Source organism: Vulpes vulpes, chromosome 14 (genome assembly GCF_048418805.1).
Source record: "Vulpes vulpes isolate BD-2025 chromosome 14, VulVul3, whole genome shotgun sequence".
NCBI lineage: Eukaryota > Metazoa > Chordata > Mammalia > Carnivora > Canidae > Vulpes > Vulpes vulpes.
This window is the reverse complement of record NC_132793.1, coordinates 23,139,521-23,152,555: the sequence shown is the minus strand read 5'-3', so window position 1 is coordinate 23,152,555 and position 13,035 is coordinate 23,139,521. Positions and strand designations below refer to the sequence as shown.

Sequence of the window (13,035 nt, the reverse complement as noted above, 5' to 3'; positions counted from 1 at the left end):
GGTAGACATTTAACTGACTGAGCCACCCAGGGACCTTGGATTATTTTTTTTTTTAAAAAGAAACATCTGCTGGGGCACCTGGGTGGCTCAGCCAGCTAAGGGTCTGACTCTTGATTTTGGCTCAGGTCATGATCTCAGGAACACAGGATCAAGCCCCATGTCAGGCTCCATGCTCAGCACTGAGTCTGCTTTAGATTCTCTCTCTCTCTCCTCTCTCCCTCTGCCCTCTGCCCCTTACCAGTCACACTTTCTCTCCATCTCTCAAATAAATGAATCTTAATAAAAAATGAAAAGATGCAACTACATGATATCTAAGTGATATCTAAGAAACATTCTTTAGAAGACTCATAACATAGGTTGAAAGGAAAAGAATGGGGAAAGATATGTCACGCAAACGGTAACTATAGAGAGCTGGAGTGGCTATCCTATCAGGCAAAAATAGACTTTAAGACAAAATTTTACTAGAAGCAAAGAAGGACATTTTATAATGATGAACAGATCAATTCATAGGAAGCTATAACAATTGTGAACATATATGCACCTAATAACAGAACCTCAAAATATAAGAAGTAAACTCTGACACAATTAAAGGGGAAAAAACAATTAAACAATAATAGTTGGAGATTTCAATAGCATATGAATGCTATTGGTGGACAACACCAATGCTATTGGTGGACAACAATGGTGGAACAACTCATCAGAAAATCACCAACAAGACTTTTTTTTAAGAAGGTTAACATAACATTATTAACCTAGCTTTATCTAATTGACATCCATACAGCACTCTACTCAAAAACAACGCACAATGGAGAGAGGGACATGTTTTCCTCACTTTGCACTATGAAATGGGAAGTGAAAGGAAACAGTCCCTAGAAGTTCAGTGAGCAAACTGCTTTCAGCTTCACCATCTTATAGCACAATGAAGTTTTTTCTTTTCTTTTTTTTTTTTAAGATTTTATTTATTCATAAGAGATACACACACACACAGAGGCAGAGACATAGGCAGAGGGAGAAGCAGTCTCCATGCAGGGAGTCCTATGTGGGACTCCATCCTGGAACTCCAGGATCACGCCCTGTGCTGAAGGTGGTGCTAAACTGCTGAGCCACCCGGGGTGCCCAGATTTGACATTCTTAACCTCCTCTATGACACAGCTACTTAGAATGGCGGTGTTGGGGAACTATTTTCCTCCAAGAAATTTACTAGAGTCTTTAGGCAGTACTTCTCAATGCTAGCCATACCTTAGAATTATCTGGGGAGGTATTTTTTTTTAAGATTTATTTATTTATTCATGATAGACATAGAGAGAGAGGCAGAGACACAGGAGGAGGGAGAAGCAGGCTCCATGCTGGGAGCCCAATGCAGGACTCGATCCCAGGACTCCAGGATCGCGCCCTGGGCTAAAGGCAGGTGCCAAACCGCTGAGCCACCCAGGGATCCCCCTGGGGAGGTATTAAAAACATAAATGCTGGAGACCCACCCCAAATAAATAAAAAATCAAAATTTAATTAGGGGTAAGGCCCAGACTTTTCCTTCAATGTCTCCCAGGTGATTCTATTTAGCAGCCCACGTTGTGAACCCAGATGCCCAACTGCTGAGCCACCCAGGTGTCCCAGCACAATGAAGTTTTCAAACTGAAAACTCCTGCATGTGGAACAGTCAAGAAAGTGTTAAGGTTTTTGTTGTTTTCGTTTTTTGTTTGTTTGTTCTTACAGGGTTTTACCCCCTTTTAATCTGGAACCACTACACTTTGTCCCAGTACCCCCTCATACAGGCACGGCACTCTTCAGTTTACAATCCCTTTCAACAAGATCCTTTCCCTCACTGGTTTCTCATAGCATTCCTGCAAGGAGGCATTTAGTGTATTGCCTTCAATCTTTTTTCTTTTGTACCTGCTACTCCTTTTAAACAAACAAACAAACAAACCACTAAAGTTCAACTAAAACAAGTGAACTGACAAGCTCCTAAGTGGCATTGCTAGAATTTGAGTCCAAAGTCCATACTACAGGAATTATAAAATACACAAAGAATGCATTTTCTTCTTAGCCCCTGGTGTCTCAGAGACTAGACAGATTCCTTCTGACCTACACTTCATGACACTTACCTAACCCACTCATTCAGCAGAACCAAGAGCACACCACCAGTTCATGGATTAATCCAGAAATCAGCAAACTGATTTGGCCAAACTAAATCTGGCCCACTGCCTGTTTTTGTAAATAAAGTTTTACTGGAACAGAGTCATATTTATTCATTTACTTGCTGTCTATGTCTGTTTTCATGCTACTTTGGCAGAGGTGAGTAATTGCTTACTAAGACTGCATGGCCCACAAAACCTAAAATATTTACTAACTGGCTTTTTATAGAAAGTTTGCTGATCCCTTGACTAATCTAAGATAACTGGGTGGGAATTCACCATCCCACTGCCCTTTCATTTCTTAGTCTAGCCTTTCTTGCTCCCAGCCTGTGTCCTCACCACTGTCAGATGCCTGAAGAGCTCAGTGAAATTGGGGTTCTCACGGTAACTGGCCAGGACTTCTGACTCCACACGCTGTCCAGCCACCTCCAGCACAACCTGGGGCTGCTCCACCTCAAACAGATGCACACGGCCAAGGCCCCTCAGACCCCAGAACAGCACCTGGGGTCAGGAAGTGAGAAATTCAGGGGCCTGCACCTGACAGAGGGCACCCAGACGAGTGTGGCAGGGATGGGAGGATGGGAGTGTGCCCTACCTACCTCAACACGGAACTCCCTGAGCACCGGATGCACGTTAGGTGGCAGGGACAGGCGTCCAGAAAGGTGCTTATCCAGTGGTGTTAGGTCCTGGGGCTCTACATCACTGGGCACAGAGGGCTGCAGGGGGCAAGAGGGAGGGGGACAGGGAGGGGGACATTGACAGCTGCCAGTGAAATATCAATCCAGAGGAACTGGCAAGGCTGGAGGGGCAGAAAGGGAGCATCCCAGGAAACAGTTAAGTACAGGAAGGGAGGGTGGGTGTCTGAGGCATGAAGATCCACCTGCAGCCTCGGGTCTCTGGGTTGAAAGCTTGGCAAGATAAACCTACAGTGTGTCTACTTCCAATGTTCCCTGAATCAGGAAGTCCAATGAGGACCCCAGGACAGAATTGCAGCCTGCATTCTCTGAAGGCAAAGTACTTGGAGGGGTAATCCCAGGACATGCCTATATTCCATATTCTCTTACCTGGGTGGCAATGTCAGTTAAGCTGCTGCCTTTGATCATGATCTCTGTTCAGTGGAGAGCCTGCTTTTCCCTCTCCCCACTGCTTGTGCTCTCTTTCTCACTATCTCTCTAAAAGGAAGGAAGGAAGGAAGGAAGGAAGGAAGGAAGGAAGGAAGGAAGGAAGGAAGGGGAGGGGAGGGGAGGGGAGGGGACAGGACAGAACAAGGAGTCCACAGCCGTGCCAGCTAAACTAGGGTACTCTGACCTCGAGCCGACCACTGTAGTCCAGTTCAATGAGTTCAAAGGTGGCAATGAGCTCTCCAGCTGCCCGGGGCCCCTTCCTCAGGGGGAAGAACTGTAGCTCAAGGCATTGGTAAGGGTCCTCCATCAGCTTTACCCTTGGGGTGGCCAGCGCCCTGCCCAGGAACACAGGGGGGCCCTGTGGAGAACAAGGCAGTGAAGTCAAAAGTGGAAGATGCCCAAGAGCCAGGGGAGGGGTGTATCAAGATGAGGAGCGGGGACGCTGAGAGGTGGAAACAGGTTTCCCAGGCCACACTCACAAACTTATTGTGGTCAAAGACATTGACAATCACTAGTGGAGGCTCCTCCTGCAGATGCTCCCTTCTCCCGTCTATGATCAACTGATCAAACACCAAGAGCTCATCCCACAGAGGGCTCAGCGTCTGCTCCAGGACCTAGAGGGCCATGCAGAGATGGAGTCAAAGGCAGGCATCAAAAGAATCTCCAAACATACATCCCTGGTGAGCATTATTGCCCTAAAGTAATAATTTAAACAGCTGTTTATCACAAAAGATGAGAGTGCCCTTCAGACTGGGGTTGGAGCCTGCCCTCCTAGCCTGGTCCCCCTAACTGTAATCGGCCACCTTGGGGCTAGCCCTACAGTCAACCCCAGAAAACAATTCCTTATCCTGAAGGGCCCTCCAGTTACCACTCTCTAATAAACTGGGGCAGTCCAAACCAGTATCCTATCCTGAAAATCCAGGGCCGGAAGAGAGACTTAGGGCCTGAGGGAAAAAAAGCTCAGCCTTCACCCCGCTCTTGTCTCCTGGAACCCCCCACCCTGACCCACATTCCAGTTCAGCCCTCACCTGTGTGGTCTGGCACTGGGTAGAGATAAGGACTCGAGCAAAGGGGTCCGAAAGCCCACTGTCATCAGCTGCCAACACCCCTCGGGCTTGGTACAGGTGAGCTCGAAGCTGGAAGTAGCTGAAGTCTGGGGTGGGGAGATGAAAAAGATGTTTGCTCAGGGGACCACTGGACTTCCTGACTCCAGACCCCTCCCCCCAGCCCCAGCTGAGCATCTAGCCCCACACCTTTGGCAAATATTGAGCTGGGCCCTATACTCACCATCCCGGTACAGGTGGTGGGGCAGTCCCACTGAGGGCTCGGGCAGCAGGTCCAGCGGGAGCTCTGAGGTGCAGGCCTTGGTTTGTTTACCCAGCCCTAGCCACAGGAAGAGCTCCAGCTTGGCACAGACCTCACCAGGAGCTGCCCCGGGTGCCTGTTGCAGGGAGGTGGCCTGTGAGGGTCTGCCTCTTATTACCCCAGCTAGACCAGCCCCTGCTCCCCCAGGCATGCCCAAACTCTGTATTAATAGACCATTCCCTGGTGCCAAATCCAAAGAACATTCCCTGTATCCTACCCTTATACCCCACTTCATGCCCTCCATCTAGTACCACATTACCCTGAACACTCCCATTCCTTAGCCCTCCTGCCCCAACACTGTCATTTCCTATACAAATTCCCACACCCCCAAGCTGTGTCCCACACCCCACACTTACCTCCTCTGCCCCCTCAGCCCCAACACATTTAGATTCCCAGTCCCTTACCCCATCAGTCACAGCTTCTCAGTACTAGGGACCCCTGTTGGCATCTATTTCAGGGACACTTCAATCAGAAACATTTTGCCCCCAAATCAGCTGTACTTATAAGGAACTGACTAGTCACTCCCTATCTTTACCACCTGCTGGTCTGTCAGAGCCTAGTCAGCAAAGGGGCCAGTGAAGGCCCAGAGGTGACAATACTTGGTGTTTATCTCACATCAAAGTGGGTCTAGGTAAAGGCATGATGTCTTTTGGCTTTTGAGATAGCTGAAAAGAGTCCAGGTGTACTTTTTAAAATAATACTTTAAAAATAATTTTAAAATGTAAAAATTAAAACCTGTTTTTAACTTAAAAAAATTCTAGTTGAGGGATCCCTGGGTGGCGCAGCGGTTTGGCGCCTGCCTTTGGCCCAGGGCGCAATCCTGGAGACCCGGGATTGAATCCCATATCAGGCTCCCGGTGCATGGAGCCTGCTTCTCCCTCCGCCTTTGTCTCTGCCTCTCTCTCTCTCTCTGTGACTATCATAAATAAATAAAAATTTTAAAAAAAATTCTAGTTGAAAAAAAAATTTAAATAAAAATATTTAAAGTTTTTTTCATTAAAAAAAGAGCTTGGGGGTCCCCTGTTAGAAACCACAGGCCTCCACCCTGTGCCCCTCACCCCCGCCCTCAGAACCTCATTCCACTCCAGTCTCCAGCAACCCACACCCCCTCACTGTGAGCAGCAGACTCTGGATCTTCCCACAGTCCCGGCCCCGTTCCTCTTCAACCACAGAGAACAGCACATCCTGGGCAGGGATCCGGGCCCAGGCCACACGGCGCCGCCCACTGAGCATCCAGACTAGCACATCCGGGAGGGGTGGCTGGGGCTGCGAACAGAGAACTGGGTCACGGATAGAGCTGAGACCACCTGCTTCCACAACTCCCCCTGGACAGATGGACAAAATCCCGATCTTAGCCCTGACACATACCCGTAAACCCCAGATCCATGTGGCCACCTGCCTCCTAGACATTTCTCCCTTGGATACCTCACAGGCAACCTCAAAGTCCAATCTGACTTTTTTTTTCCTGTTTTTTAAAATTGTGGTAAAATATAGATAGCATAAAATTTACCATTGCAACCATTCTTAAGGGTATAGTTCAGTTGTACATTATTCTACATCAATCATTGTTATGCAGCCATCACTATCAGGACATTCAGGGTAGGGAAATGGGTGGGCAGGTGTTACCTCCTGGGCCAGAAAGCACAGTTTTGCCAAGAGCTTCTTGGCTAGTGCCACCTTCTTTTGCACATTGCCCTGTCTAATACCCCGTAGAAGCCGCAGTCCTTGCTTTGCCAACAGGTTCTAGAAGGTCAGGAAGAAAACATGAGTGGAGGGCCCCACCCAGCTAAGTGCCCCTGGTCCCCCTTCTCTGGACCATACCAGGCTATGCACGAGCAGTTTCCCTCGACATCGATCCAGGGCATTGGGCCGGGTCATTGTCCTGTGCTCGGCAATGTGGCAAAACCGTCTACGGAGAGCAAGGGCAGGTATGTCAGGTGGGAGTCAAAGGAAGGAACACTGACCCTTAGGGGCCACCTCCCTCAGAGCAGGCCTCCCACACTCAGACTTCCTCACAGCCCTTCTCTGTCATGCCTCTCAAAGAGGCACCTTTCCTAAGCCAACTATGACTTCTGTATGTGGACCACTCCCAAATTCAGAGGCCAGCCTCACCTTGAAGTCCCAGGATGCACTAACATGTAACTAATCTACTGCCTGGCTACTCAAAGGTGGCCCAGGACTAATAGCATTAGTACCACCAAGTTAGAAATACAGCATCAGCCCCACTCTAGACCTGCCCCTAGAACCTGTGTGCTTATACCCTGGGGGATTCCAGTGCACACTAAAGGCTCAGAAGGGCTGTGCCTGACAGTCACAAAATTGACTAGCGGTAGCTCAAAGTGTACAATTTCCAATTAACCTCACCCTCACCCCATCCCTCCAAAAACCTGCTTTACTTCAAAACCTCAGTGAAACCCTTCACTGCTTTCTCTTTCACTCGCATTCCACATCAATCCATTGGCATATAATTTAGGCTCTACCTTCAAAATATGTTCAGCATCAGGCCACGTTTCTCCTCTCCCAGCACCGGCCCAGTCCAAGTCACCATCATTTCTCACCTAGGACTCCTGCAACAACCTCCCAGCTGCTCTCACTATGTTACTCTTTTCTCCCTCCTGCTCCAAATATTCTTAATACAGCAACCAGAGTGGTGCTTTCAACACTTTTCCAGACTATTTTACTCCTTTCCAGAGGTTTCTCATCTCAGAGTAAACAACAGAATTCTTAAAAAGGCCCTAAACAGGGGCACCTGGGTGGCTCAGTCAGCTGTGCATCTGCCTTCAGCTTGGGTCATCCCACTTTGTCAGGCTCTCTGCTCAGCAGGGAGCCTGCTTCTCCCTCTCCCTCTGTTGCTCCCCCTCTTGCTCTCTCTCTCAATAAATAAATAGATGATGATGATGATGATGAAGATAGATAGATGATAGATAGATAGATAGATGATAGATAGATAGATAAAAAATTTTTAAAGGCCCTGCATAATCAGGCTCCCTTAATCTCCATGTCCTCATCAAATATTACTCTCCCCTAATGTACAACCCAATAAGGTACACTGGCCATTCTGCTCCTCCATGAATACACTCAGCCCATCACCACCTAAAGGCCTTTGCATTAGCTGCTCCCTTTGCTACAATGTTTGGCTGCTCCATCTTTTCATGGTTCACTTACCTTCTTCATTCAGGCCTCTCCTCAAATGTTACCTCCTCTCAGACCTACCCTAGTCATCCCTTCTAATGAGCCCCTGCCACTTTCTCTATCCTCATATTCTGCTTTATCAGTCTCTCCAAATAAAAAGTAATAGAAAGTCCCTAGGACAGGGACATCATTCTGATTACCACTGTACTCCCAGGCCCTGGCACCCAATGGATGCTGAAAAAATATTTGCTAGGTAATGTAAAATGATTTTTTAAAAAGATTTCCTTTATTTATTTGAGAGAGGAAGAGAAAACACACACACACACACAGACACACACACAAAAAAGAAGAGAAAACACAATAGAGGGGAGGGTCAGAGGGAGAGGGAGAAGCAGACTTCCCACTGAGCAGGGAGACTGACTTGCAGCTCGATCCCAGGACCCCGAGATCATGACCTGAGCCAAAGGTAGACACTTAACAAACTGAGCCAGCCAGGTGCCCCAAATGATTTTTGAGACATAATATTTGGGCCCTTTATGACCTGCAATGATTTCTTAAGTCTTTATTATGGAAAATTTCAAAAATATGTAAAATAAATGACTCCAATGATTTTTCACCCAACACTGCTCCCAGGGCTTACGCTTTTAGCTTACTAATACTCTTTGCTCCAAGACTTCTATTGGTCAAAATATTATTTTTGTCCCAGCAGGCAAATTTATTTATTTAATTTATTAACATAAATTAAAACTGAATCAAATTTTGATAGGGGCATCTGGGTGGCTCAGTGGTTGAGTGTCTGCCTTTGGCTCAGGTCATGATCCCAGGGTTCTGGGATCGAGTCCCACATTGGGCTCCCTGCATTGGGCTCCCTGCCTATGTCTCTGCCTCTCTCTCTGTCTCTCATGGATAAATAAATAAAACCTTTAAAAAAAATCTTCTTGATGAAGTTTAGATCCACAGGATTTGATTCGGGGAAATTGGATCTGATAGAAATAATAGCCACAAAGAAAAACACACTGGCCAATGCTATAAATAGTGAAATGTGACACAGATAAATCTTTCATTGAAATTTCCCTGCCAAAGAATAATTTCAATAATAAAATAATTTTAGTAAAGTGAAAATAGAAACAATTTAATTGCATTGTATAGAAAATCAAGTAAAGAATTAAATTGGATTAAAGGTGGCTACTCTTTCGGAGATGTAGAGAACATAGGCAGAGAAAAGAGCTTTACAGTGAAGCCCTAGGACATAATCATAAGAACATCTGCAATATGTACAAGTCAAGAAGAGAGAGGGAGCCAGCAAAAGAGTAGGAATGGCAAGGGAAGCTGAAGGAAAACCAGGGGCATGGAAGCCAAGAGCAGAGCCTTTGAAGAGGACAGTGGGATCAACTGTATCTACTGACATTGAGAGGTTGAAAGATGAGAGCAGAAAAGTGACCACTTACAACCAGGCTCTTGTCTGAGTCCTCCTATCACCCTACCTCTGCATGCTGGACATCTCCAGGTCCTCAGATTTCTCTTTTCTCTGCTTCCTAGATAATGTTATCCAGTTTCATCTACGTATTGACAGTTCAAAATTTTTCATTTCTAGTCTAGAAGTCTCCCCAGAACTCAACCCCTATAGCTAACTACCTCGCAGACATGTCCACGTGTAAGTCTAACAGAAACCTCAAAGTTAACATACTCCAAAATGAGTTTCTTATATTCCCTTAGCTCCCATCAGACCTTCTCCCTTTCTTGTTTTCCATTGCTCAGTAAATAACATCATCTACACAGTTGTGCAAGCCAAGATCTTGAGAGTCATTCATGACTCTTCTTCAAACATTTTCCTCATCCCCTGTTCTTTCCATTCACAAGTCCTAAGGTGTCACCTCCAAAGTCCAAATTGCTCTTGAATCCATTCATGTCTATGTCCACTGTGACCACCCTAGATTCAATTCATCATAATTGGTCCCCTGGATTATTACAAGCCCTATTTAATAATCTCTTTGTTTCTTCTTTTATATCATCCTTCCACCACCGACCCCTTTTTAAGGATAAGTTAGAGCATATTCCTTCTCTTTTCAAAACCTTCAGAGGCTCTTCATCTAAATCAGAAAAGAAGCCAAGGTCATTACAATGGCCAATGAGGCTTCCACATGCCTTTCCCCACCATCATCTTCCTTCCCCCTCCCCCATACCCGGCAGACTCATCTACTTTGCTCACTCTCCTGCAGTTACACTGGTTCCCTTCCCCTCCTCAAACACACCAGGCATGTTTCACCACAGTGCCTTTGCACATGCTGTCCCTTCTGCCTGGAATGCCCTTACAGATGCAGCTTGCTCCTTGAGCTTCTTCATGTCAACTTCATAGTGGCCTCTCCTTGCCACCCTTTCTAAAATTACAACACCTCTCTCTAATATTTCCTAGATTATTTTCTCCCTAATACTATCCTTAGAATTCTTATATTTCTTCCTTGATGTTTACATGTTTCTTATCTGTTTCCATCCAACTCCTACTCTATCTCTCACCAGAATATAAATTTCAGGACTTTTTTGTGGGCAAGAATGATTTTTTCACTGTTATTACTGCACTTAAAGCAGTATCTGGCATGGTATGTGCCATAAATATTTATTGAATAAATGGATTGATAAATCTTTTGAGAATAGGATCAGGAAAACACTGAAGTACCTGGAGCAGGTTATGGAATTCAAGGCAGTGAAGGTTGAAGATGGGAGTCACTAGAACAAGTATATATGGTTACAATAATGACCTGGTAACTAGGGACCAGTTGATGCTGCAGGACAGAAAGTAGACAACTGCAGAGCTAATTCCTCCAGTTGGTGAGAGATGAAATCAAGATCACAGCCATGGCTATGGGACCAGAACCCTCCCTCCACTGTAGCAGGAGGGAAGTTGAGCAGATGGATACAGAAGCTGGTAGGGTGATAGATTGGATGGAGGAAGGCAAGGCTTCTATTTTCTCCATGAAGTAGGAGGGAAAGTCAGTATCTGGAACAAATCTGGCAGAAAGGAGCAAGGGAGATTTGAGGGGAGGGTGGGTAAGGGAGTTTCAGTCTCTAGGAGAGCAAGAAAGGCAGCTTACTGGAGAGGAGTGGCCTAACCTCCAATAATTTCCATCAAGCTCCCTTGATACAATCATCTCCTCCTCATTCTTCTGCAAAAGTGCTGAGCAAACAAGCTTCAGTCACCCTTGGCTCCAAACAGCCATTGTGAGCCTCCCTCACCCTGGAGTTTCCCATGATGACCTGTAGCAGTGAGGCAAAGGCTCCCAGCTCACCTGCTCCCTGCCACCAGCTCTTCCAGTGCCTGCTTGAGCCGTGTGCAGGCGCCAGGCCCGGGCCTGCGCTGCAGAGTCTCAACCTCCTGCAGCCCCTGGTCCTGTCCAACAGGGCCTGAGGGTCAGGTCACAAGGGTCCCAGACTCCCACCTCTTTTAGACGACACCCTCACCCAGAGCCTCATCCATTCACCCACACCTCTGGGCCCAGAGCATCTTTAGTTTCACCCATTTCGTGGTTCCTTTTTCCTATCTCTCTACTGGCTCCACACCTGTGGCGCTGGACCCCCAGTAGCTCTAATCATGTCTTTCATCTGACCCCTTCCTGGGTATAACACTTCTAAAGCCCTGTCTTCCCACAATTTCTGGCCTCAGTTCACCCAGAGCTGTGCTGTCTGGCTCCCAGGATCTCTACTTATTAGCCTTGCTCCAGAGCTCTCTTCAAAGGCTACAGTCTTCCCAACACCCCTACGTCCTGGCCTCTCCCTGTGGGCACCCGCCTCGCTCTCACCAGCCTCTCGGCCACTTTTCCCACACAGTTAGTGCTCTGCAGGCGCCAGGTGTGATCCTCCCAGCGGCTCCACACATGCACACATGGCTTGCAGTGACGCAGGGGCAAACAGAAATATGGCCTGTGCCGGTCAGAGAAAAACAGAGGTTGCGAGGGGCAGTCTTGGGGTGCTGGGGATCTCCCAATGCCCTCCTTCCAGCCACCAGGAGCACTCACCCATTGCCATCCATGGGCTCAGGCCGCTGAGCAGGGGTCCCTAGCTCCTCCTCATCCACTGGCCCATCTCCTGTGTCTGTCTCCAGCAGAGGCTGTTCTTCCCCTGCCATGCCCTCCGCACCCTCCCTGGCCCTGGCCCCTCTGCCCAATTGCTCCTCCCGGCGGCCAGCACAACCTACAAGAGCAGCAAGGGTCAGGGGCCACCAGGCTGAGGGTCTGACCCTTCCTTCAAGCCTCAATGAAATTCAGAACCCACCCCTTACTGAGGGTCAACTGTCCCTTTCAGGGGCCTGAGTCTGGAATAAGAGTCACCACCCTCACACCCATGACCCTCAGGGATTCAGCTGGGCCACATACCAATGGAGATCTCAAAGCTGATAGGCTGGGAGGCCAAGGCAGGGTCAATCATGGTGGCCTCAAAAAGCACACCGAAAAGCAGGAAATCTTGCAAGGGTGCCAGGGCATTCTGAGGAAGGAGGGTCAGGCTGCAGTCAGCCCCCACCCACCCAGATTGCAACCCTACTTTGCTTGGCCACAATGCCCACTGAAAGAGGCGGCAACCAAGGCCTATATATGTCACTACAAGTATCCCAATTCTGATTGGTCAGCCCCCTCCCCACACATATGTATATTCACAAAAGCACATGTATACACACACACTGCATTCTTTATCCACACCCCAAAATTCAGACTCCACCTCCTGTGTTAAATGCCTATGAGCCAGTTAACACCCCAGAGCTGAGAGTTACCCTATTGCTTTGCTAAACCCCAGCCCCCACCTCTGGCAGAGGCAGCAACTCCTCCACCTCCACCTCCATGGCACTAGGAATCTCAGGACCATCACCACTGGAGCTGGCATCCAGGTGCTGTGGGATCCCCATTGGGGTCTGGTCCCGCCTGGCTTTCTTCTTCTATCTCATGAGCCGGGACAATCTCGGCCCCTGTGGGGCCTGAGGAGGCTCCGGTTCTGCTCTCCCCTCGGACACTTCCATAGACACAGCCACCAGGAGGCGGCCACGGAACCAATTGCCTTGGCCAAAGCCTTCACTGAGACTTTGAAGACCATCCCGAAGCCCCCCACTGGGGGGAGATCCGTAGAGAGGCAACCATGCCGGCCGAAGGTGGGGTTAAACCCCGCTGTGGGGGACAAGAACAGCGTTTTAGAGGGGAGCGTGGGGGCAGATGGGTACCAGGTCAGTCTAGGCAGCACTCCCTTATCTCCTGCAAATCCAAGGGGGCGGGGAATCGGCTTGGGCCTTGGCAGCTCTGAGA

General features: G+C 48.1%; 1 protein-coding gene across 1 annotated transcript in view; it reads right to left on the bottom strand.

The window, feature by feature from the left end:
* The window catches only part of LOC112928152 (fer-1-like protein 4), a 37,044-nt gene that overhangs the window by 17,469 nt on the left and 6,540 nt on the right, over nt 1-13,035 (bottom strand). The window contains 15 exon segments of the mRNA XM_026009694.2: nt 2,472-2,633; nt 2,732-2,848; nt 3,441-3,614; nt 3,736-3,870; nt 4,285-4,409; nt 4,544-4,697; nt 5,735-5,887; nt 6,248-6,364; nt 6,443-6,530; nt 11,038-11,138; nt 11,548-11,668; nt 11,764-11,938; nt 12,121-12,229; nt 12,543-12,880; nt 12,883-12,900. Of these exon segments, the coding sequence (XP_025865479.2) occupies nt 2,472-2,633; nt 2,732-2,848; nt 3,441-3,614; nt 3,736-3,870; nt 4,285-4,409; nt 4,544-4,697; nt 5,735-5,887; nt 6,248-6,364; nt 6,443-6,530; nt 11,038-11,138; nt 11,548-11,668; nt 11,764-11,938; nt 12,121-12,229; nt 12,543-12,880; nt 12,883-12,900 (2,087 nt within the window).